At 34.8% G+C, this 27,564-nt stretch overlaps 1 protein-coding gene and 1 long non-coding RNA gene across 4 annotated transcripts in view; one reads left to right on the plus strand and one right to left on the minus strand.

Annotated features, from left to right (window-relative positions):
• pnt (pointed) overlaps positions 1 to 27,564 on the minus strand; it is a 127,183-nt gene that overhangs the window by 41,095 nt on the left and 58,524 nt on the right. For 2 of the 3 annotated variants that reach the window (XM_065350021.1, XM_065350019.1), the window contains 2 exons: positions 17,882 to 17,998; positions 10,338 to 10,538 (listed from right to left, as the gene is read on the minus strand). In XM_065350021.1, the coding sequence (XP_065206093.1) occupies positions 10,338 to 10,538; positions 17,882 to 17,998 (318 nt within the window). Of the gene's footprint in view, positions 1 to 10,337; positions 10,539 to 17,881; positions 17,999 to 24,222; positions 24,492 to 27,564 lie in introns of those variants that run through there. The other variant, XM_065350022.1, reaches the window with a different exon arrangement.
• On the plus strand, positions 58 to 10,465 carry LOC135835662 (uncharacterized). The gene is made up of 2 exons (XR_010556932.1): positions 58 to 455; positions 9,290 to 10,465. It is a non-coding gene; the product is annotated as an uncharacterized LOC135835662 (long non-coding RNA).

A 27,564-nucleotide genomic window follows, 5' to 3' on the forward strand; every position in this document is an offset into this window, starting at 1 on the left:
AAGGACAATATTCTAGTACACATTTTTTTTTAATTTTACACATAGTTGGGCCAAACCCGGATACATACATCCCCTTCCGGGAAATTCTTTTTCCTGCCTTACGCAAAATGAACGTATTTCATCCTCGTAGTTTTCTACATTATTCAGTTTAATACGACGCTCAAATATCGTGCTTACTTCTCCGCTAAAACATAGTAGACGTTTTTATAGTATACCGTAGTTCAAGAAGAAAAAATGTTCGGAAAATTGCACTTTGAAAATTTCGCGAGATTACGTTTAAATTGTGGCGTGGCGTGCGCGGTTCGGGTGCGTAGGTAAAATGATTCGCACGTTTCGATTACACCACGTTACATACAATTATAGTGTTTCTGTGCGGTTTACCATTTCATTACCATTTAGCGAGGTACATATTAAGCTGATGGGTACGAGTATACCTGAGATACCACATATTCGCAGTAAGTAAAGTACTGCTTAAGCGTACACTTTTTATGTACATATTCACAACTCTTTACATAAATATTTCGCTCTCCTTGTACACGTTGTGAGCGACATCGTCATCGCTCGGTCACCCTGTCTGCACAGTATAGTATATAGGGCCTAAGTACTCGTATAGTTCTGTATACGTATGTATATCACAGTGTTATACAAAGAAATAAAAAATTCCTATTGTTTGAATCAATGCTAAACGATTAATCTGCGCAGTACGATTAAGAAATGAACTCCACGTTTTCCACGATAATAAACTCAATTTAAAACCTAATTTAAAGAGCGCATTAGTTAAGTATCGCCCGTCTATGGGAGGGAAACCATCGTAATAGTTGGGTTCATACAACACGTACCTAATTGAAAACACAAAAAGTAAAAATAAAACACACTCTGTGCTTCGCAATACAACTCCCTTCCCTTCATCGTCCTCTCTTTTGAGAGCACGCAACACATCAACGTACGTAAGTAATTGCTCTCTTACGTGAAAATTTTTCGAATCTGTGATCAACGCGACGAATAAAATTCACCCTTTTGGAAACCCGAGTCGAGAAAAATAACCATTTCGCGAGGTTTTTCGTGAGTGTACAAGAGAGTTAAGTACCTATCAAAGATATAAGGACACCAAGGTGAAAACCTACGTCAGCTCATTATTCACCAAATTCAGCCGAATAGGTTTATGGCTATTTTGAATAATTTTCGTGTCTTTCGCAGTTACCTAACCTATATCTACGCTGTATACAAGGTGTAGATATGATTGTACGAACGCTAACAATGTTGGAAAATTTTTTTTCTTTCCGCGTATAACAACGTCAACATTCTTTTTTCTATTATTTACGATAGGTGAAAAATTAACGCTAGTTTTTACACGCTAAGAATATTCCAATAAGCTTGGAAGACCTTCTGAATACATATTATAGAAGGAACTTCCTCAATCGTGAAGTTGGGCATAAGTCAGTTATGCACTCAAAATTCTAAAATATTTCAAATTATAGGGGAGAAGAAAAATCGAAAACTGGATTTTTCTTCATTAATGAGTGAATTAAATTCAATTGGTTCTCCTTCCTCTCTAACACAAAATTGAATCATAAGGTCAAACAATGTACACGATGATGAATTAATTTGCAGTGCTTTTCTACCTCAATGGTTTACCCTCTCTCCATATCACTGCATGAATCACAGATCGCAATAATTTCACGTGATGTTGGTTTTTCCAAAATTAATTCAATTTAATGAGAAATTCATGTAGTGCTTATAGTCATCCACTTCATCGCCCCCATCAATTTAAAAACCAAATTTGAGGATTTGAAATCATCTAATCACAGAAACACAACAACTTTCGCATCAAACTGTAAAAAAAAATTACTGGGTTTGGATCAAAAAAAATTGCTGGAAAATGTTGACTAAATTTCATGGAGACCTTCATTTCGAGATCACCTATAAAAAATTTCAGAACGGACAACAGAGTTCCAAGGTGAGGAGATGTGGAGGCTCAAAGAGGGATAATTTTCAAAAAAAAAACTACTCATGCTTGGGAAAAATTGTTTATGAAGTAATTTAAAGATTCTAATCGACTCAAGTCATTGTCTTCAAAATCCAAAGCCACTTTCAGACTTGCACTGCACAGCGTGATTTTGAAATTTTCAAAACGCCCTTCTTGTTGGGGTAAATTCGTGTTCTGAAAATTATTTTTTCCTAAATTTCAAAATGTTAAGCCTTCAATTTTAAAAAATTAAAAAATCCAGGTTTTTGTCACTTTTTTAAATTTTTTTAAATTTTAATTCCAAAATTTGTACCTAATTTTTTACAAATATTTCGAAAATAGAGCCTCCTAGGAAAAAACTTGGACGGTTGCGAATTCAATTCTCCACGACTTTGGCTCCCGTTATTTTTGTCGTAGTAAATTCTACGTTCAGCCTCCAGAAAATCTCGATTTTTCAAATATCCAATTTCGAATTTCACAACTTGAAATTTTTTGGAAAATATGTCGATCATGGAACCTAATAGAGAAAAAAAGATGGCATCTAGACGATCAAAAATTCGATCCTACACAACTTTGGTTCTCATCACTGTTGTCGTAAGTCCTCCACTCATCCTCCAGAGCGCCTCAAATTTTTGTGCATTTTATTTAGAGTTTCAGAACTTGCAGTTTTCTGCAAATATCTCGAAAATGAAGCCTCTTAGAAAAAATAATGACATATTGACGTTTGAAAATTCAATTTTTAACAACTTTGGTATTACCAAAAAAAAAGTGGAAGAAATTACCTACTCTCTAAATTTAAAGCAGTCAAATTTCACTGCTTAGCAGTCACGACATTTTGCCTTTTTAAAGCAGTAGTTTTTTTTACTGCAAAACAGTGAAAAATTACTGAATTGGTCAGTCAAAATGATTTTTTACTGACCAATTCAGTAATTTTTCACTGTTTTGCAGTAAAAAAAACTACTGCTTTAAAAAGGCAAAATGTCATGACTGCTAAGCAGTGAAATTGACTGTTTCAAATTTAGAGAGTATGCATTAAGTTGAAGTAGGTCAATAATTTATGTATAATCCGTTTACTGAATTGCCATATTAAAAAAATTTCATCAATTTTTCATTAAATCAAGTGTTTTAGCCCCCCCCCCCCCGGAACCACCAATTGCAAGGAAAAACTCATTTCCTTTATCTGAACAATTATTCGTGATGACATTTGACGAATCTTCAGATCGATTCCAAAATTCGAGACCAGTTCTCACTTATTGCTCAAAAAAAGTAAACACAAAAAAGGCCACAAAAACAGTTTAAAATTTTGGTGATCATCACTCATATCTACGTAAAAAAATGAGGGAAGAGAGACTTTACGATTTTCTTTTAGGACAGGGAAGAATCCAAACGCTGAATCATTTCTATGTTAACTGAGACATTTGAATCCAAGTATGTCACACAATGTAGGTATCAAATCAATTTAAAAGAAATTAAGCTCATCGTGTCTCATTTTCAAGTTTTACTATAATTGGTTTCAACCGATTAACGATGTAATTTTTTGACCATTTATACAAATTGGTTAATTTTATGGAAGCTCGCGTAGTTTAAACTTACATCATATTACGTTAAATTTAAAGATGCGATGATAAATTTCATTCTTAACTTGAAAAAAGAAAGAAACTCAACCTGCTGTTTCCATATTTAAGGAATAATATTCTCGCATATAGAATACCTACCTACCTCTTGTAAGCAATTTAGCTATTATCTTACATCCGTTATTTTAAATTCACACCGTTTTTTATTTCTGTACAGTTGTCATTTAAAGTACGAGTACAAAATACAGCTAATACCTTGAAATTGGGCGAGTCTGTTAAAATTTTTCGTTTACTACGCGGTTTGATTTTGAGCCGGAGACCTTTACCGGTACACCTTAGTGATGAACATATTGTTCACCTTGTCCCGTTAAACTAGCCTACCTTATATAACAACACCAACAATGAAGAAGTTGGACACAAGATATACACAGGTACGGAATCTAGAAACGACGCGAGTAATCTTATATAAACTATTTTACCTTCTTGATTTAGCTACAAAGCTCAATTAACAGTTCTAGATTCACCTTGTCAATTTAAAATTACATCTAGTACCTAACAGAAGGAGGAACAAGTACCTACGAGTATATATGTCATCAGTAATTACCTGTAGCTCATCAGGTCATGTCATCGTGTGCGTGTGTGTGAACCTGATGTTGTACATATTTGTACACCGGTGGTGAAAAAATTTTCAGGGGGTATGAGGTTTTCTGCAGCCAACGTGTATCAAAAATTGGTCGAAAAAAATTCTAAGTACGAATGCTAGTTGTTGTGGGTATTACGAAAATAATTAAGGTAATTTTGTGAGCTGGATTATATGGATCTCGTTATGCATTGTTATTGATGTCAAAAGAGAATTACGTTACGTTTAACCAGACATATCTAGTTATTGCAATCTTTGTATGAATTCAAGCTTAATTAAATATACATTAATTTGAAACGACCGCTTTCGGCCTTGATTAGAAAAGAAGAGTCCCCCCTTTTTTTAGAGTCTCTCTACATTTATAACGTGCGACGATGTCCTCGTTTTTGTATCGTTGACGCATATATCAACGCTAATAAAATGAAAACAGCCAATTATTTCGATAACCAAAAAAAAAAATCACCAACGTTTGGGTTGAAGAAAAGGTATGCCCTTTGACCCCAATTCAAACTAGTTCTAGATTTCTCATTTGTAAGAATTTTTTTTTCAAATACTGCGGGAGGGAAATCGTGATTTGTAAAGTGGTGATTATTCAACATTTGATCATCAACGCTAATGAAGTTATAATTGTCAAACATGTGCTATTATGACGAAATGTTGCCAGCAAGAGTGAAATAAAATGGGCAGCTGAGAGGCAATTTTTTTCAAAACTGGTTTTTGGCGTTTTGTTTGAAACAATTTTGAATCCTGAATAAATGTTACTCAGTCAATTTTTTCTGTCCTCGCACCACAATCACTCACTTCCACTTCTATCTTTCAACTTTTCATGAAAAAAAAAATCAAAATTTGACCAAATAAAGATAGAAAGTTGAAATTTGTTTTGCATCCTATTTTCAATCACCCAAATCAGAAAAAAGAGGTTTTGAATCGTTCTGGATCCTTCAGCAATTTTTTTGATTTTTCAATTTTCACTTTTTGGATTTTTTTTTTTGAAAATGATAAAATCCACAAATTTTTGAGATGTTCTAAAATGGCTTGAAAAAAAAGACCAATCAACTATTATAGGAGACTGAAAATGAAATATGAAAAATAAATTCCAACTTTTCAAGTAAAAGCATTTGGGAAATAAAACGTTTTCACCCCCCCTCCTCTTCGAAAAAAATCATTATAGGGGAAAATATGGATTTGAGCTTGCAAGAACATTATTTTGAAAAATTAGATCCGAATCTACCAAACGGGTCACTGGAACGCTCGTGAATAAGGCAGATGGAAATTTTCAAAAATTCGCCAAAAATTGAAAAATAAAATTTATCGGTCTTTGAATTTTCCTGATCAAATTTTTTTAAAAAATGCAGCTACTTGGGAAACCTGTCTCGTTAAGAACTTTTGATGGAGCACAACAGACGAGTAAATTTACAAAACAAATCTATGAACATGCTAGCGTGAATATTCATACAAGAGCTGGGTGTATTGAATTTACTCAGCCCCAATGCTAGTATCAAAATTCAACCCATTATGAGGCAATAAACTCGCTAATTACCGAGTACTAACAATGCTAAAGAATGTTATCCTCTGTCCGTGTATCCAGGTATATAAAATACATTATAAATTTAAAAAAAAAAAAAAACGACGCAATATACAAACGAATAATAGCGTCCAAAGCAACATGTAAAAAAACTAACTGGTCCGTAACAAGTTCGGAGCATAGGGTACGGGTACCGGGCAGCAAAGCACAGCTAAAGCAAACGAATAGCAGCAAATCCTCTTCAAAACTCGTACTTCCATTATAGGATTTCGGGCCAGTACGACTACGACGGCGGCGTGCCCCTTGATAAAATCTGTTTCTCCCTTTTGTAATTGTGTATCGTATAGTACTCCTCATTTGAATGTATAATTCCTCCTCGACTCGATGGTGTATACTTTATATTGGTATAAAATGGCTTTTACGCTTCCATACTAATTCCATTGTTCTCTAGCTTCGCTCATAAACGCACCTATACTCTTTTTTTTCATTTTATTTTCCATCATCAACAACAACAACAACAACAGTGGCTCATAATCTCTATCTCACTCTATCTGCTCGCTCTCTTTTCGTCTTAATCGTTTTGTCCTATAACGAAACCACCGCCCGGTCGTTCCGATCGACTGAGCTTGCGCTCTCTGCCAGCGTAATTTAACGTTTATATCCTATCGCGATAACCAGTTTTTCTTTTTTTCTCTCACTCTATCTCACATCGAACACCTCTATTTGTTGATTATATTGGCGTATTACATGGGACAGGGCGAAGAATCGGGGGGTTTAATTTTCACCGTCTATGTATCTTTGTCCGATTCGTGTATATGACGCTCTACGACGAGATGTTTTATTTTCCGCTCATAAAGTAGCCATTTAACCAGTAAGTATAAGCCTCTGCCTCTGTCTAGATTATATAACGCGAGCATGTTTGTGTAAATATACTATATATAAGAAGAGGTAATCGCGAGTAATTTCATTTATTTTTTTCGCCTGGCTAGACTATTATGGTGATGAGGTTGTTTATATCTACTAGGAATTTTTTGAGAGGTACGAGAAAGGAGCCAACAATGATGAAGGATGAGCTTCAGTTCAAAATAGACACTCAAGTAAAATGCTAATTGTCGACACAAAACAAAAATCTGATTTCAAATAAATTTTTTGAAAAACGCTAAGTGAAAAGCGATGAAATAGGAAGGGGTAAGGGTCTTCAAGTTTTCATATCGTTAATGTCAGTTCAGGAAGTGTATTTCGAATTAGGTAAGTCTTCTGTCTCGAGATTCGCAACTTAAAATGTTCACTTTTTTGGTTCCTTCGACGGCAGTAATTTTCCTTCGGTTTGTTTCCACCCTCGTTTCCCCTTCCACTCCGATTACTTGGGTACTCGCGCTCGAATAATTTGATCATGTTCACTTTTTTGGTTCCTTCGACGGCAGTAATTTTCCTTCGGCTCGTTTCCACACTCGCTTCCCCTTCCACTCCAATTACTTGGGTATCCATGCTCGAATAATTTAATCAAAATCATTCAACCAACATAAGGAAAAATCCCCCCTCTCAAAAAAAGTTCAAAATTTGAAAGCAACCAATTTTTAAAAAATTTAAATATCAATCAGTTCATTTTATTTTTGTTTCTTTTTTACTCAGCAAGCGACATTTTATTTAAAATGAGTTTTTTTGGAAAAAAAACACGTAATTTTATTAACCCCGAAAAGTACATACATATTTTTAGATAAAAAGTCATCATCGCATTATTAATACAAAATAAAGTGATAACTAAGTGAATAATCAGTTTCATAAAATGGACATTTTAGATAAAAGTTTAGATAATTCGAACGTTTAAAAAACACATCATTTTAAATTTTAAAAATAATTTCGTTTACGGTTCTCTCTGAATTTGAATCAGCGGATCTTTGACTTCACTTACAGGCGAGAGAGACGAAAGTCAGTACTTAATTTGAAAATTTGAGAAATCTTACTGCCAAGCCGTTTGAAAAATTATAAAATTAATGACTTCATCATTATTAATTACTCGTTAAATGAGTAAATTACGAGTAAGTATAGTTGAACGTTAATTATGTAACCACCAATCTAATCAGTAAAAGTGATCAGTCAATTCAATGATTTTTCAATGGTTTAGCAAATGTAACTTTATTCATTCGAACACTACATACGAGTATACGATAAATAGGAGTCAAAATGAATAGGTATACTAAACTTGTAGGCACTCAGGGAACTTCTCTGTAACTCAGCCATCAATCCTTTTTTTCCCTTGCTGAGACAGCAATAGATCGGCTCCCACGAAATTCAAAATATGGTTCATCCAGAAATTCATAATTTATGACCAAAAAGCTGCATAAACTACTCTGGAAAACTTTTTTTTTGTAATTATATATTTCAGCTGCCCATTAAGGTCATAATAATTTCGAAGTGTCATTTTGATATTAGAGGGAGAAACAGACTAGAAGAGAGGGGGGGGGGGATTTTTCAAAAAATGTTTGAAACATCAAAAAGTGTGAACTCCAATTCTCACTTTTCTGATATGACCGAAATAGAAGATTTTTCAGAGTTTCAGTTGTCATTAAGTATTTATGGAGATTTTGTGGCGCTTTTTTTTTTGAAAAAATTTGGTCTTTAAAACTATAATTTTTCTCATTCATGGCGAAATCAGGCTAAAAATTTGCAATGGTAGCTAAAATATTGCCAAGGTAGAAGATTTTCAGGAATTTAATTTTTAGCTTGCCTATTGGCATTGGTATTTATTATACTTTTTGAGGTTTTATGACTTTTTTTTTAAAAATTTGACATCCTGAAAATATTATTTTTACCAGTCGTGTTGAGTGTGTGCTTCAAAGTAGAAGGCAGAGAGGACAAGAATGGGCAGATTGAAAAATTCCCTCCGATTTGCAATGCAACAGCCAAAGCACATTTTTCGGTACATCGTTTTTTTTTTTTTTTTTTTTTTTTTTTGAAAATAGTTTGGGCTCCAAAGGGGTGAGTGGAACGGATGAAATGGGCATTCAATTCTTTCATCAACTGGTATTGATGCAATTTTGAACTATTTTCAAAAATTCAGGTCTTGGAGGTATCGAGTTGAAGAAATTGAGAAAATACAATTTCCAATAGGGAAATTCGAAATTTCCCCGGCCTCAATGGGAAATTCTCACTTCACAGCCACGATGTCCCTTCAATAATTTACCACAATATGGGTCACCTATTGGGATCTGAAAGGAGACTGAATTTTTTCTGACCAACCACTGAATCACGTTCATAAAATTTTTGAAATTTTTGACATCGGAAAACGCCTCAGATTTTTTACATACACGAAGCGAAGCGAGATGGACATCCTATATTTTTATCTAATACTAAAAAATTCAAAAATTTCATCAGTATATAGTCAAATTATAAATAGTCTTTCACCCTCCATTTATTGTCACAGGTCACTGATTTTTTTTAAATTTTAAATTGCGTAACTATACTCAATAATTTTTTCAATTTTTCACTTAATTAGGTACTCACTCAATGTTTACAAGTATAAGGTGTATTTTTAAATATATTGAAAATTGACTAACCCATTTTTTGTTTTTTTTTTGTTTCAGGACCTTTGTTAAAATCGTCAAAACAACTCAATCATCAGCTATGACGCATTGCTGATTTTCACAAATAAACAGCACCAAATTGTTTTCCTTTTTTCGTCTTCAGTAAAAAAATAATATAGCAACAAATATGTTGGAAATCTTTGACCAAAAGAAAAATCATTATTTTGGTCGACACCTTGAGCACAATAAACTCCTCAAAGTTTCTACGCAAGTATAATTCTAATCATTTAACCCTTTCATCTGGAACTCGACATAAACGACGAACAATCCATATCCAATTTGTTCGTCATCGCAGACGTGCACCAGAGTAAAAAAAAAAAACATCCGAAACAATGGCCCTAAAAAATATAATGACTTCCACGAATCCGTAGCCATCTTTCTATGACTTATCCACCCTTGGACATTCACATTTTCACATGACCAGCTCAACGGTTTATTACGGTATTCTCGAGATCAGCGAATAGGTAAAGAAGGGGGAGACGGAGAGAAAATCATTGTAGCGCGATGCAGTGTTGAATCATTGTATATCTAGATAGACACTGTACAAAGGTGTGCTATAAATCCTATTCCAATGAGTATAGAATTATTCCACATAGGGAGGAGGTTTTTAGGATTTTTTTAATATTTGATTCACCGTTTCCACCATATTGGATTCCGTATGTGTAACATCGCGTATATCCGGTCCGCCTCGGCCACGGATAAACGCACAACAACAGGATATCGTCCGGCGTGGTGGATATTACAGATAAACACGTAGAATGGGCGTCCCTGCTCAGTACCTGGACTCTAGGGTACCTATCTTAAATTTTTTTAGTGTTTTTTACTACACCTAGCACTATACATATTATACGTGTACATTTGGCGACCTAAAACCTTATAATCAAATTATACACAGCAGCACAGTATTGATCAGTTACGGTTATCCTGATGGAAGAATGTGGCTCATCATTACCATTTGTACGTTCTACTCGACGATTTCGAAATCTGCACGGAAGTTGGCGTGACATTGTAAGAATTAGGTATACTTTGAATAAAAATTGGTACTTACCTTTTTGTAAAATTTCTAAATGTTCCCATAAAATATCACCCATAAACGGAGGAGCTCTGGCAAGGAATGCTTCTTTACCCATGGCGCACATGTCTTTACCTCTCATATAAAATTGATTCATAGGAACACCTTCTAAAGAAAATTCCCGTATAGCCCAATGCAGCCAATGAGTAACTTGCGTCTCCGTCCACTGCCTTGGATCTGTACAACATAGATAAGAAAAAAAAACATCATGTAAACGATTAACCTAATTTTTCGAGCAATTAATCATTTTAATAAATCTATCATCACCGTGTGTATATAAATTTTAGCTCCCTAAGGACAAATTTCTCCAGAAAGATTACAACCTATAAGCCCCCAGATGATGATTTGACCAATTATCTAAATTAATATGCATACAAATTACGTAAGAGATAAGGGACAAGTTCGCATATAAGAATTTATGTTCCTACTCAACTTGGCAGGGCATTACAACATCTGTAAGTACATACCTACCTATAGCTAAGTACAAAATGGAGAAATCAATACAAAGAATCTATCGGTGTGCATTCGAGTAAAACATTATTCGACTTCGAGCTCAATTATCGTACACCGAATACAAACTTGAATCTCGTCCCAGGACGGATGCGATTGGTCGAATAGATTCTCCAATAGAAGCTACAGCGAGTTGCCATTTAATTGAGTCTCTTTCGTATACCGACACGAGCATACATTCACATAGAAAAAAATCTCGAAACGTTGCCATGACAACTGTATGCATCTCATCTGATCTCTCTACAGTTTTTTTTTCAACAGTCGTCTCTCGTTAACTATTTCGCCTTTACAGTATGCAACCAGTGGAGATGGTTACACATCGCGTGGACATGGACACATTTCTCGAAAATATGTACTATTTCGACAATATCTGATTAGCAATTATAATTAACCATACACAAGCAAATATCACCACATCAACAGCACTTCGTCCATAACTTGATCCTACTCGTATATTGCCAACAGATGACTATATTTAATACAATCTTCTGTTTGGTAATCTTAATACGAGATGTCTTTATAATGTTTTAATTGAATCCCCGCCCTCCTCCTCAAAATGTTCATAAATACATAAAGTACCTACTCGTATCATCACATTATGGTCAAATTATCAGCATATTAATACACTTAGGCGAGTACGAAGCAATATCAAAATATCGTGACGTCTCTTATCAAATTACAAATTATGTCGGAGATCAGGATCAGCTTTTTTTTGGTCTCTCATTAGGCTTTCGTAAATCTAAATAAGCTTCTTTTTTTTTTTTTTTTGAATTGTACATAGGTGTTGACTGCGTTGAAAACATTTAGATATGTCAACTTGATATGATCTAACGCATTAATATTCTACTTGTATCGTACTTCGATAATAACGCTTATTTTTCTCACCAAGTTTTATCTTTAAATGATTAAAAAAAATTGCTATTTACAAACTTGGTGAGATGACAAAAAAAAAACACGATTCGCCACTTGGTATAAATTAAACGAACATATTATCATTTAGGTTTAGAAAAAAAATTAATGAATAATGGGAACAACTAAGTAGTTGACCACAATTCAAACCACTCATCTGCAAAATGAATAACTCCTAAATAATTCCTCAAATTTTCATTTTTTGATATGTTGAGAAAATACCAATGACAGGCGTCGTGTTAAATTTTGCTTCATTTTCAACATCATTTAGAAACATTTTTAAAAATAGATTTTGAAAATTTCCAGCAAAAAAATTATAAACTTTTCCACGTTTCTGATAATTTTCAAAGCATTCAGTAAAATACAATGTTACAGGTTGTTTCAAAGAATGCTTGGGATGAGATCACTGTTGTATTTAATATTCGGTTAGGGACCAAAAATGGGTATCGAATCGAGCTACGAGTAATTTCAGCACACAGAGATACAAAAACTCGTAATTTAAAACTTGACCACTCCAAGTACCAAAAGAGAAAATTAAAAAAAAAAACGACGAAAAACCTCGAGACCCCGTCCCTCAATTTGTCTTTGAACACCTCTCAATCAAACTTCAACTTCCTCAGTGGACAATGGATTTGGTAAAAATCGAAGGCACTTTTATTTTGAGACTGTGTATATGTAGAACTTTTTTATAGAGATAAAAATTACAAGAAACTATAACTTAATTTTTTCCAATTATTGGAATGATTTAGACTTTTTCATAAATCTCAAATCTTATCTTTAACCCTCCCCCCCCCTTCAAAGCTCAAAATTTCATTTTTCACAAAAAAAAAACCTGATTGAGAATTGGGCAAGAGACTGCCCATTTCCTTCCAATTTTTGAAAATGGGTGTACAAAAAAAGGGATTTTTGAGAAGTGAGAATTCTTTTCTATTGAAAGGAACTAGACGTGACTTGGAAAATTTACATCTGAGCAAAAAAATCTACATTTTTTTGTATACCTACATTTTTTTTTCAATTTGTATTCATTAATCACATGTGTACAGCCTTCGAAAGCCAAAACGAAACCAAAAAAAGTAATTTTGATTCCCTCTATAAACATTCTTTTAATGCTAACAGTATACTCAATTTGTGACTTTATGGACAGACTTTCAATTTTTTTTGAACCATTAATTAAATTTTTTTAAACGTGAATTAAAATTTTTCTGAATTTTGATGATTCTTTATCTGTCTTTGACTGTTCTTTTTTCAGACCATGCAGAAAATCGAGTTCAGGGGCGCATTGCTTCATTTTCCCTCCCTTCCAAAAATAGACCAAGTATTTACATACATCATGTACGCGTGTGATCATTTGCCTCTTATGTATTCCATAAAAACCTCGACTTTTTTACCATAAAGTCCTTCATATCTAATTTTACTGAATCAATTGTCAAGCGTGCAAAGTCAAAACAAAAGAGTTATTACAAGTACACAATGTCTAATGGGGTTTCTATAAGTTAAAATACAAAACAATGGCAGTATTTTCAAAAAATGGTTTCCCTCTTCCTTCCTCTGAAAAATAGTTACATCTTTGAAAAAATGAAACTAATTTTGATTGATGATAAATTTGGGAGTAAGTGAGGCTGAAATCAGTGACGGAATTGAGGACGAAGGTTCATTCAAAGCTTGCCCCACTTCTTTTGAATTATTCTCAGTGTGCCTCTGTTTTAAGCTTCTTATATAAACATCCTTTAGTTGATCGCCAAATTTTTCGACACAAAGCTCTGAATTCGAGTACATATAATTTTAAAACAACCAAAAAGCAAAAGCTGTAAACTAGATCAAAATATCATATCCTAAAACTTCAATTATCAAAATGTTTGATGCTGAAGTTAATTTTTGGATTTTGGGTGAATTTTTGAAAACTTGATTTTTTCATTTCTTTTGGAATTTAGTTCTGAAAATTTTGACATTTTCAAAATTTGACTTCATTCAGGCTTCACTCAGCTTTCCTCAAAACTTTTTTTTTCAAAACGAACAGACTTTTTCAAAAATAAACATGGTTTTCCACGAAAATGAAAATCAAAAGCGTGAAATGATTTCCTCGCAGCTGGATTTCAGTTACTCATCGGTCATTTTCAGGTTCACGCGAAGGGTCTCTGAATAAACATACCTAAACCTGGCTCGTTCTGGGAACTGACCATCACAGTTGCAATGGACTATGACATTAATGCCCCTCATTCCAAACTTTGGATCCTCAATTCCTAAAATTTCCGGAAAAATCGATCACTTCTCAATCTTACCTCATGCTATATCGTATCAACCCTTTCGACACTTGTTTTACATAAGTCCATCTCACATAGGTACACACATCAAAGAGCAAGAAAGGAAAAAAAACACTAGGTGTAAAATAAACGGTCATGTAGCAAGAAAGCGTAACACGTTACACTTATTTTCTCGGCTGACGTAACCGGGCTTCAAATAAACATTAAAAACAAAAAGTTACTCGTTGAGCCGTTCACCTATGAAGACATTTTTCGCGTCTGACAGATCCCGAACCTATGTTAAATAATTTCGTAAGGCAGAGCGCGCGTAATATCATAGGTCTATTATGTAATCGGCGAATAATTAGTACGGTGTGTACAGTACCGACGTATCGCGTTTGAGATGTTCAAATAATTACAGTGTGCTATGGGCTTATCAGTATTGACAAGATTGTAATTTCCAGCCCACTCGGATACGTTTCGATTAACAAATATGTCAGTTGGACCCTTCTTCGATATGGCTTAATGCAGCCATAAAGTGTGCATTGTATTTATAGTATATACCTATACTTATACCTATACAAAGACGCGTGCCAATACTTTTCTTACACATATACAGGGTGATTCTGTATACGTTCACATAATACCTTCACGGGAGGGAGGTAGAGCAGGCCAAAGGAAACAAAAAAAGGCTTGGTAGTTGGTACACATGACGAGAGTTGACAATTGCTCGTGGAAATGAACTAGAAACTAGTACTCAAAACATACCAATGTGTTTTACACCAATTAACCCATCTTTGATTATGTAGGGGGATAGATGAATTCAAATTTGCAGACCTTTCAAATAATACAAAAGGGAAATTTTCACAAACCAATTTTCAAATTTTCAATCACCCTGTATACTCACAACACACTGCACAAGTCTATCATTTCTTCGCAGCTTGACCACATACACACGAGCCATATCTGCTCATAGCTCAGTAACGTATTACCACACAAATTAAACTTTTCTTTACCCAATTGCTCATTGCTTAAATATTCCCAATGCCAAGCTATTGTTCGATCGATAACCCAAAACAAAATCGAAAGTTAGGACAAGCTGAGGGTCAAGGTTTACACGGGTCAATAAGGGTAACTCTAATTTCTTGTATTACATTTCGAATGCCGCAGCATACGAGTACGTCGTGTGCACCACCCCACAAACACCCGCTCTTCAACATCCACACTTGCAACCTATCCCAGCAACCGAAAATTTTCCTCCAACGTGGTGTACCCGTGGCACTGTGCTATACAAAGCCGCGTTCTTTTAAATCAAACAACACATACATTTGAATAAAATTTTAATGCGTAATTTTTTTTTTCCACATATACCTCTGTCTAAGTCTCTAGCCATTAACAGCTTTAATTAATCCCTCCGCGTTACCACGTCTGCCTCGTATTTTAAAATACCCACATCAATTATTACCTTGACGAAGAAAAAATTCTCCGCGTATTTTTCTACTTATTCGTTACGATAATTTATCATCTTGTCGACGCCATTTAAAAAAAAAAAAAAAACCGATTCGCCGCTCTTGAGTATATGTAGGTACACGAGTACATAGAGTTACGAGATACACACAATAGGCTGCGTATACATCGTGATGAATTAATTCGAGCTTAATCTGGATTTTCCACCAGATACATTTTAATGCCTGCAACACGAACACGCGGTGGCGATTGTCAAAATACATGTACCGGTACAAGGCGGTATGAATAAGCAACACTGGCACGAGTACGATGATGTGGTGGTATTTCACAGATCGTAGGCATTTTGTAGGATTATTTTAATATCGATTTAGCGTGAATTAAACGTGAAAAAGCAGACCTGGAATACCTTTTGAAACATTCTGTGAATACTTCGAATAATTATTCACTTTGTATTGAAAGTGGATACTTCGAGAAATCAAGGATATACCAACTTAAATTTCATCAGACGTAAACCCCTCTCCTCGGCTTTCCCTGATCATTTCATTGTTTAATGACGATTCATAAAATGATTATTGAAAATATTTCCTCATTTTCGGGTATTTTGGGCCTTTTTATCTCAATTTGAAAATCTGAAATGTGCACCTAGAGTACCTACCTAATTTTATCAAAATTGAAATACATATCTTGAGACAAACTGAACCAAATTTGCTTATGAGTGAACCTTGTCAACTCGTCACCGCCGATTTGGCTGAAATTTGGCTCATTAAAAGTTCACGTCACTCACACTTCAGAACCAAATTTTCAGCTACCGAAGTTGATTTTTCAAATTTTGACGAATTTTTGAATAATGGCTGAAATAGCCTATTTTTACTTCCAAGGTTTTTATAGAAATGGTAAACCACGAGATCAAAATTTAAAATTTGATTTGGATACTGAAGTCGACCAGGACCTCCCAAATCGATTGCGATTATTTTCGAGACGATCTGGAGCCTCCAGCGAAAGTTAGTTTTTCTCCAGCACACCGGAATCGTTCCAGAAAGCGCTCAAATCAACTTGAAGAGACCCAATTCACAAGATCAGAAAATTTCTGAAAATGTTTATACGTCACATCATACTTAACTGTGGTTTAAAATTCTCCATCTTGAAGGAGGGGGAGAGGAGGGGAGTTCAAACTTGAGATAAACATACTCATTTGCTCGATTTTCTTTCAATCAAGAGTCCATTTTTGGAACCTCATCCATCACCCCCCCCCTTCATTAAAAAAAAAACTTGCAGCCTACACCACCCAAGCCTACATACTCTTTGCACTCCCTTCCCTCCCCTCTTGCACAGAAAAAAAAACACCAGTCATTCAACTACACGCTGAACTTAGTCTACACGACGACTATATGTATACGAGTAAGTAAAAGTATCCAAAATACAAAAATACAAAAGGAAATAATAATTAAATTAAAAGCATTCCAACTGGCATAAAAATAAAATACGTGTTCACGAGCATGAAACAGATGACAGCTCGTGTTCATTCTTCAACATTTTTCTATATTTTTTTTTTCTCTCTACGCCAAATTAATTAATATAATTTACCAATCGGTTGCATATATACGCGCCAGTTTCAAGTCGGAAGGGAAAAAAATGTGTAAAATTTAATCAGTCTGTAAGATCAACAACTGTACACTTGTAGAGCTTTCTCCCTTGCAAAAATCGCGCGTTTATTGAGCAATTTCCACGCGGTAAAAACCTTCGTGTATATGTTTAATGGGTAAGAAAGAGAGAGAGAGAAAAAAAGAATAGAATACATTAATCTATAAAAAAAAATCAATATTTAACAATTTAACACTACAAATAACCATCGCGGTCAAATATTTATTCGTTTTCGGGCACTTGGAGAGAATCACAGCAACATTCAAAGTCAATATTGACCTTTAGAGCGACAATCGTCCTATGCACTGACCTCCGACCATATAGTCGAAGAACTCTCTTTGAAGAAAATGGTGCTGATGTCTGTCTACAGCACACATAGAAACCACGCGCGATCGCTAAAATTCCCACGATGCATTAGCAAAAGCGCGCACGTCTCTGCGCTTCGTAGCAATTAACGTATAGGTAACCGATTCTGTAAGTATATACGTGAAATTTAACGTAAAATTGTGTAAATTAGATACTCGGAAGATGGAGTGGTTCGTCGCTACAATACTTTGCAAGGAAGACATTATAAAGCCTATTAATGTTCTATTGTTTCTATTTGTGGAATTCGATTTCAAGTTGGTGATTGCAAATTGTCTTTTTATAGATGTCATTAATTTGATGGCATCTGGCCTTTCACGTTTGATCAAATTATCAGCCTTATAGTTAAACGTGATTTGTATATTTAATAAATATGATAGCAAAACTTACCTTTGGTAATATTCAGTCTAATTTGTTCTTTTTCCCAGGAGGCGAAACTGGCTTTTAAAGCTTCAGTCATCTTTTTATTGGTACCTGGGGTAAGCGGTAGCACTTGTGTTGGCATATCTGTAACAATAAACAAAAAAGAAAAATTATAAAAGTTGATTTCTACAACAGACAGCAAAAGTTGAGAGTAAAATCACAAGTAGAGTAGCTTAAAAAATTCAAATCTCCAATCATCTTTTATGTATGTATTTATTAGGGGTTGAAATTTGACCAAATTCAGCCAAGACCTTTATTTTAAGTTGAAAGTCACTCAGAAAAAATTTTGGCTCCGAAGATGCCCCTGGAGGAAAGAAATGGGTCTTTAAAGAGGAGGAATTTTTTTAAGTTGATGAGTTTTTCGCTCTAGCTTCTTCCAAACCTGATTTGAAAAAAATGGCTCAGCCCCACATGAAAGTATTTGAAATTCTGTGTCGGTCTATGCTATTGTCGTCAAAATCCAAGACCACTTTTATAGGATGCTACTGAGGGGTAGAAAATTTGCAAATCGTTTATTTTTGGATGAATTCGTATTTTGAAAATGGTTTCTTTGCAAATACTTTCGCATTATTAGGCCAAAAAATTGAAACATATTTTTCCTGAAACTGGACAAATATTTTGGAACGCAGTGTGCCACTTTTTTGGTCATTATTGCCTATTTCGAAAAATCGAAAAAATTTCATTAATTTTTGGCTGTTTTTCTCTTTTTTTTTTTTTTTTTGAAATTGACATCACTGCATTCCAAAATAATTCCCAAGTTACAGAAATGACATCTTTCAATATCTTGGGTAAATTAATGCGAAATATTTGCGAAGAAAAACTTTTCAAAATACGAAGTTATCTAAAAAGTAAGCAATTTTCAAATTTTCAACCGCTCAGTAAAACCCTAAAAAAGGCTTGAATTTTGACAGCAATAGCAGACTCGTGTTTAAAATTCGTATACAATACATCTGTATCTCATTGTTTTAAGTAGAAATGTTTGTATTTGAAACAAAATCTCAGTTCTCTTAAAAAAAGAGAAACCTGACTCTTGAAGATCAAAACCGAAAACTACAATTTCTGGAGTGAAGGACCTGAATGCAGAGCCATGAAAAATCGAAACCAGTGGTGAGCATCTAGTACACTAATCGTGATCACGTGTGAGAAAACAAACAAATTTATTTATTTTCCATCAACGAATTTTGGTAAGTTCTCCGTACATCTTATTCTTTCATCATAAACGTCAGAAGAACACCTGACTCAAAATATACTCGGAATTTCACGTACAGTCTGAACACCCTCCAGTCACAGGCATTATTCTACGTCACACAGGTGAACACCTCCTTCTTTATACAATTATCCCAAACAAGCTGGAATTACTCAATATGCAAATAAGCTCGTAGCTCGCATATTTTCGATGAAATAATGAAAAAATTTTCCGAGAAAAAGTTCACGAAACGAATCACAAATGCACATTGAGCTCGAGAGGGTAAGACGAGGAAAGGCAAGTAAGCCGAGCCAGGCCAAAATACCTCATTAGTACTCGTATGTGCGAGTATGTAATAACCAACTCGGGAATATCGCGTTCATCGTAGTACATACATCAGACAGATACCACAATGCGTAAAATTCTCAGAATTCGTAGCTGTTGAATTGAATTTTGGTAATCACTCGCGAGCTCGGCCAGCCACAGTGCTCGAGCTCGCGTACCCAGCACGAATTAAAAATAGTGAGTAAGTTATGTGCATTCTCAGACATGTTGTTCAACTTTTGCACAGTACAAAGGTTAGCCGGCGAAGGTAAATGGGCGGAATTTACTCTCGACTCATCCCTGAATTATGAATTTCATCTCGATAATCCCGTACTACTAAAAGTCGATGGATAGAGGCACGCGTGCGCGCAAAACAGAGACTGTGTATTAGAAGGTCATCTTGGTCCGCAAATACAATAGAAAGATTCGTATGTACGATTCCCATAAAATTTGTTTCGAAAGATGGAGAGAAAGAGGCAGGGTATGAGGGGATGGCGAGCAAGAGAGAAGCAAAGGGCTTGTAGCATATACAGATATACGAGCTAATGTCGCTTCAGTGTGTAGCAATTTAAGTAGGATAATGATTATTTAATTCCAGGCCCTGGCACTTAAACTCGTCGACTGCGTCTCTCTACTCCGTAGTAGTTTTAATCAAACGCGCGATTAAAGTCGGGCTTTAACTAGAACTAATCTATTGTCCGGTGGAGATGAATTAAATTTGTTAAGAAAAATCTTCGCCCTGCCTATCGTCTCAGCCTTCTATGAACAACTCGCTATACAGTCTGTCCCAAAAGTTCTAAAGAGTTTTAATAACTTTTGATGAATGATTCGTGGTAATATAGGATGATTCAAGTGGTATCAAACAGCGAATGAAACTATGTGAAAATTTCCTGATCTACGTACAGGGTGTTCCAAAAATCATTGACTGCCAATTTTTCTCAACAAAATTCAAATTCGACAAATCAAATTTCGCAGTTCAAATGCAACTTTGAAACTGGTTTCATAATCTTGCACTAGTTGCCAATTTTTTTTCAAAAATTATGGTACTGAAGCATCAAACAATCAATTTTTCATCTCTCGTGGAAAATGAAAAATTAAGCCATTTCCATATTTTCCAAGTCAATCTTTATCCAATGTACGGATTCAACTCGATAATACGAGCACATGACCTGATACGTATCCTGTTGCATTTTTCGCAAAATGATTACGTCGACTCGGTCGAATGAATAATTACAGAAGATTCTTTAAAAGCTCATCAGACCATTGCCCTTACACAAACGGTATCCTCAACTCGAGGCTACCATGTAGACACGCGCATTCGCGGAAACCTCCCAGTCTGCCTAATTTTCCGGATGACCATTGTACCAAATTTGGTCATCACGTACAGAACCCAGGTCCAGTTCTAGGCGAAGGAGACTTCATTGATAAATTCGAGACAGTTATACAATGTACGTAGTTTGTAAAAAGTGTCTGCGTATAATTCCACATTAAATATGCGTATCGAGTTCGTATACACAAGATGAGCATTTCGACTAAGTACAGCATGAAGCAAAGCTCTTCTTCGGCGCGATATCCATCGCACGTACTTCATCATACAGCTGTTTGATGGAAAAAACGATTATTAATATTCGTCCAACGGTCGTACAAACCATTAAAAGAAATCTCTATTCGTACAAAGTATTCGTATATTATACATGATAGCTGCACCTTGGGGGCTTTCATCAACCACCTACGGTGTCGAGCTACCAAATTACCCCTTTTTAAAAAACCCATCTATGGACGTCTTACTGCGACGCACGCGACCATATCGATGATTAATTGTACGACTTTCAGTTTCGGATATTCAATTTTCACACCTTTGCCTTCAGACGACCGATATTGAAATAATTTGAAACAGATACCAAGGTTCTCTTTTTGACCATCAACCTATACACAATTACACATGAAATAGGTACTTAGTTTTTCATTTTATGAAACCACTACACAGCTTCTTCTTCAACTTATCGTGCCTTTATTTTAAAAGTACATAAGAGTGTAACGAGTAAAAGCAGCAGGTGTTCAGCACCCTGTTTGCTTTACTTGTAGTGCTATTCGTCACAGCTCACACATGAGCCATATGCCTATTGCCTGAGCTGAGTAAAAGGGCAGATCGTAATTTCCGCGTTTATAATTTAAAATACGGTCGTACTTTTGTTTTACATCTTCGTCGCGGAACGTGCCTGGTGCCTGGAGATGATGGCATCTTTGATGGAAGGCAGGTTTACATCTTGGGTAGCAACGAGAACGAGCATGAGCATGGAAGCGTTACTTACGTTTCTCTATCTTGACAAATTCGACAGTTTGAGATGTTGAACGGATCCTTTAAAGTGGCCTTTTTTCCTCTCTTTTGATGAGGATACTGCACAAAGTATCTTTTGTGAAGGTATGGCGTATGGCTAAGTTTTTTTTTTCCGAAAGGAACTTACGAATTTACAAGAAGAGGGCAAAAACCAAAGAAAATGATAGTACTAAATGAATGAAATTTTTTCGAAAGCATCTCCCTGTATAGAATGTGAATTTTTCAGGGTATTTTGAATGAGAAATTGGAAAAAGGCCAAAAAATCATGTTTTCACAGTCAGGCCACAGGGTTACTATACATATTAAACTTGATTAGATTTCGACAAAAAGTTCAAAACTGAGACTTGATTAATTTTTAATGTATTTAGGAGAATACCTGCTTGAAGCTACAACCTCATGCTAGAATATGAAACTGAATTTAAAAAAGTCTTCAATTAGGTATTACATATAGTTGAATTTTTAACGAACCATAAAACTCACTATCTATTGAAAAAAAAAAGAATGGAGGATAGTTTAATTGCAAATTTCTAATTTTACAATGTTTCTTTAAAAGTTGACTCATAATTTAAATAAAATTCGCTATTTACGATTGTTTTCTTCATTTCAAGTGCTTCTTAAAATTCCAAGCCTCTTGAAAAATACTCAATCACCCATTTCCGTAACGGAACTAAATACTTGATGAGATACGTAACTTATATTTATGTTTTGTTTTTTGACTTGGTCAAGTTGCCTTATTCTTTACCCCAGTAAAAAATCTCAACACAAAATATTTCAAATGTCTAATTTTAACAATTGATTTTTGATCCTGAAAAATTAATTCAAAAATAAAATGTAACAAAATTCAACCACTCTCATGAATTTTATACTTGAAAAGTCAAGTTTTGAGGAACTGGTAACCTTGCTTTGTTTAAATTTTCACTTTTTTTTCCAGGTGAAATACATTAATTTCTTGATTTTCTCAACAGGTAGATTCTTAGATAGACACTTGCAATAGCAAACCCTTTTTTTTTACAACGAAAGATGCAGTTTTCTCAATGTTCGCAGGTTCCAGCTCAAAATAAAAATTTTTCAACTTGATACGTAAATTGTCAATTTAAAAAAAAATCATTTTCAAGTCATAGGTATATCAATATTTTTTGAATTTTCCATTAAAATAAACCCAATTTTCAAGATTTGGGAATATTTTTACAGATTTTTACTGCCCTTCCTAAAAATGCATCAAATGCACTTACAATATTTAGGAGTATTTTTCAAATTTTACAGTTCTATACTTACCTTTAAGAATGTTTTTTTTTTTTTTAGATTTTTCCCCATCCTTGAGATATTTACTTTCAAAATTTGAGTTGTTCAGATTTTTATCCTTTAAGCCCCCTCCCCTTCCATATACAATTAACATTTGGGGTATTTTTTAGGTTTCACCTGTTCCTCTCCTCTGAAAAACTACACCGTCAAAATTCAACAGTGTTCCTGGAATTCTTCTTTCGGTGGGACATAGAAACATTATCCAGATATTGAAAAAATTAAATTCTATCTCAATTAATGAAGCTTGCTGATAGGTTGGATATTGTGTTCCATAGAAATTTCGTCATCAATCTGAAATTTTTCTTTAAAAGTTAATCAAGAATTGGAAAAAATTTTCTTTGTAAAAAAAATTGAAAAATTTCAAATTTGAAAATAGTTGAACCTATGAGACAAATCATTTCACAACGTTATTCTTTTCATTGCATCCTCCAAATGTTAGGTCATCCATTTTGACTTAAGAAATGAAATTAAAAAATACATCCAATTTGATTTATCCATTTTTTTCTCTGTCGGGTCTTTTTAAAGGAAATTTCCCACTAAAGTTACATTTGAATTGATGCTGAAAACCTGAAGTAAAATAAACTCCAAATTAACCAAATTGTTACGAATGAAAACAAATTATTTCAAGTTTCAAAAGTTGAAGTTGAAAAACGCAGACTCGAAAGGGCTTTCTCTCTTTTCCCAGCTTAGATAAGACTCAGTTTTATAATCAAGTCTCCAAATTTTTGAGGCAATATTAAAGTCAAAATGAAAAATTCCTACTCATACTGTTCAACGAAACTGCCATTTCAAATGACTTCTATTCAATTTATGATTATAGGTAGTAACATTGCGGACACATTATTTCAATTCACACATCCTATTGAGGGAAAATCAAAAATATGCCCTATTTGCACAAAAAATATAGATTGTATAATTTTTTTCAAGTTTAAAAGTTGATTATCATAGAAAGAAATGATTCATTTTTATGTACATAGAAACGAACACAATATCAATTTGATTCCACACCCAATTAATCACTCATGACATTGATATCCCCTCCCCTGGACTTCCCTTTCTCCCCCTCCAGGCACTACAGATCCTGAATTCAACTACAGGTAAAAGTAATTCTACGCTAGACACCGATCATGATCATCGAGATCACCAATTCCAACTTACCCCTTAATCTCGTGAACGATTTCATCGTTTTAATTCCCATGACTCGGTTCCACACTAATCACAACCGAACAAAACACTCAAGAGTACTGGTTATCAACGCGACACATCATCTAAAGCACCATCATCGTGAGGGAAAAAATTCAGTACGCGTACGTAAAACTCCAAGTTCAAAATTCGCGCCACAAATTTCTCCAATAACGACGTTTCGGCGGGGCGAGCATGATTCGCGAACCGTTTCGCATCAATATTCAGGGTTAAACTGGACGTCACCTGATCTGCAAACGCTTAAACTGAGCAGAGCACACACTATCTAACAAGTGATTGAACAAGCAACTCGATAGAAAGAGAAAGACAGAAGTATAGGAGAATGACGTGAAAAAAACCACGACCACGAATTAGTGCATGAGTGCGACAAAGATAACACACGCCTTCGAAAAACCTTCGTCCGTCCTCCTGTACAAAGCTATTCGATAGTCGTGGACGGGTGAACTGTGTAGAAGAGATCACGTTATTCATGAATGAGCCAAGCTTTTTCCCCTTTTACGTTGCTTGCGTATTCTTCAGACCTTATGTGTGTTCTTCCCTACGCCCGAGGCAAGTATATGGCTATGCTCTTGCAAGACCAAGACGACGACGACGCGAGGGGATATCGGACACAGGACGCACACTCTATTAAGTTTTCGGTCCTTTATGCGTTATTTCCGGCCCATTACGTTTTCAACTGGCGATCAAAAGGTAAACCTGTTCTATATAAGAAATTGGGTAAAAAAAAAACGCATCTCTGTGCAAATATTTATATTCGATTAAAACCACCTTCGTGCGATGAAATTCTTCATTAACAATCACCTCGCGTAATGAAAATTACCTCTAATATGAAATTTCGTCCTTTAAAAAATCCACCATATCGTTCCGAGAGCATCACACCGAGCACCTGGAACTTGGCACGGCACCGAGCACAGAGTGAACGTTACGTGTATACGCGAGTATTTCTATTCCAGCTGGTCAAATGCACCCTCCAGTGCTTCCGGTAGAACTAGTGGAACTTCACTTGTACGCTACATACGTCTCCCTTTTTTCAGGGACCTGCGACTACTTTCATTCAAAAATCACGCCACCGTTGAACAGGTTATATACAAGCAAACCACCTAAGTAGGTACAAGTATCTTCCTCTTTTTATCCATCGTCATCGGGATGTTTTTATTTTCGCTTTCGTTCTTCGAGTGCGCAATATCTACCCATTGCAGAATTTTTATTCTTTACGACGAATAGCGAGTAAATTCGTCTCTTTATCGGATCGTAATGCTGAGTACTTAGATTACCTACGTCTATCCAGATTTTTCTTTCTATGACGTCACCGGAAGTAATTATTATGGTATCTGAGCTTTATACGGCAACGATTAAACCTCTCCTCGCGCGTTGCTCATCTTATTGTCTTCGTGTTTCGAATAACTAACTTGAGAATTTCGTTCTATCACATATTAACTTATTCAATCCCTGCTCCTTACCCCCACATGCATCAATGACCGAACATAGTCTATCATCTCGTTTATGAACCACCATGCATCATGTATTAACTTATTTATCACGTGGAAAGTTATTTTAGTATACGTAAGTATAATGGAAGGACATGTGATGAAAATGTGACGTGCACAGGGACACGTTTTTCCTTATAATGCTCCTATAGGAACGAGGAAAGGCGATGGAAAATTGGTTGAAGTGGATAATTCAATGATTCAAGGGTGTCTAATGGAACCTCGAGTACATTAAAAATCAGTAGGTACCTACTTTTGCAGGACTCCTTCAAAATTCCTGCACGACCTTCAGCACAGAATGACTCTCTTCATGGGGATGTGGAATATTTTTCAGCACCATCTGCATTTTCAGAAATGTTATTTTTGGACACCTCGTTCAAAGTTTGAAGGGCATTCTTTCTAAATCTCAACTGGTTTACAAAATAGATGTTTCGCAAATTTCTCAGGATCCAAGTCTCATTTCCCTATACATTCAACAATAAAGTTGAGAGGGGAGAGGAATGTTGAACATTTGAGCAAAATGTACGAATTTTTCATCAAAGATTTTCGAATGTTTCAAGTTTTCCTTAAGAGCATCGACCATGTCAGTACCCCCCTCCCCACAAAAACTTTTTCGGAGATATTCCAACGGTAACTGAGCTTGATACAGATATTTTCATTCATACACATCATTTTAGACAATTTTTTCCATTTCTGCCTTCTTTTCCAAAAGAACTTAAAAAATGAAATTTTTACCATTTTTGAATCAACTTGGCCAAAACAATTGTTTCGAGAAAACATCAGTTTATATGAATGTAGCAAAATACTTTTGAAACTTGAAATAGTCAAGAAGATAATTTATTTTTTAGGGGCTCAGATTCACACAATTCTTCACAGAGAAACTTTGATACAACTACACGAAAATTTAAAAATTCAAATTTTATCTCACAAATCGTGTGAAAAATGTTTCATTGACGAGCAATTGAGAATAAAACGATCGAATATATTCTTCACTTGATGCTAAAAGAAATCATTTTTGCATTTATGGCTAGCCATATTTCAAATTAAAGCTGACCAAAATAATTTTTACCTCTTGAATTATTGTTCGAACGAAGATAAGGTGAAAACTTTTTGAAAAAGTTGATCTTCAAAATTAAAAATTGGTCATTTTTATCCATTTGATAAGGGAATCGCCAAATTCACCCTCCTCCTTCACCCTTACTATATCACTACTTTGATTGCATAAAAAAGTACATACGTACAAACTGAGCCTACCCACTTTCTAATTTTCCAAAAGAGATTGCATGTTTCCCAAAAAAATCAGAAATCCTTGTTGAAATTATGTTATTTTGGAACTCCTGGAAAAAATAAATAATCAAATTTGCACTCGGAGAGTCTAAAGTTCACTCTATTCCCTTCCTCTTCAGCACTTTTAAATGATTTTTTTTTTTTCAAAAGGTATTATAGGATCTGAAAAATTATGCATGAAATTTCAAATTTTTCATCAGTCATCAAATGAGATCGATTTGGGGGGGGGGACTAAGAATCAATTAAAAGAGATGAAATTGCAGAGCATGAAATTTATCATCAGTAAATTGAGATTCATTTTCTTCAGAATGCTTTTTTGTGATATTTTGAACTGAAGTTGAAAGTTCAATTTTAATTTGATTTTTTATAAGAATAAAAAAAACTATGTCATGGAAGTGGGCTATAATTTTTTTTTCATTTTCTCATTTTTTTTGTACGCAAATTCCAATGTTATGCCAATTTATTTGTAATAAAATCTATTCGAAAAAACTTCGTTTCAAATTTTCAAAAAATTTTCATTTTT

Source organism: Planococcus citri, chromosome 2 (assembly GCF_950023065.1).
Source record: "Planococcus citri chromosome 2, ihPlaCitr1.1, whole genome shotgun sequence".
Classification (NCBI taxonomy): Eukaryota; Metazoa; Arthropoda; class Insecta; order Hemiptera; family Pseudococcidae; genus Planococcus; species Planococcus citri.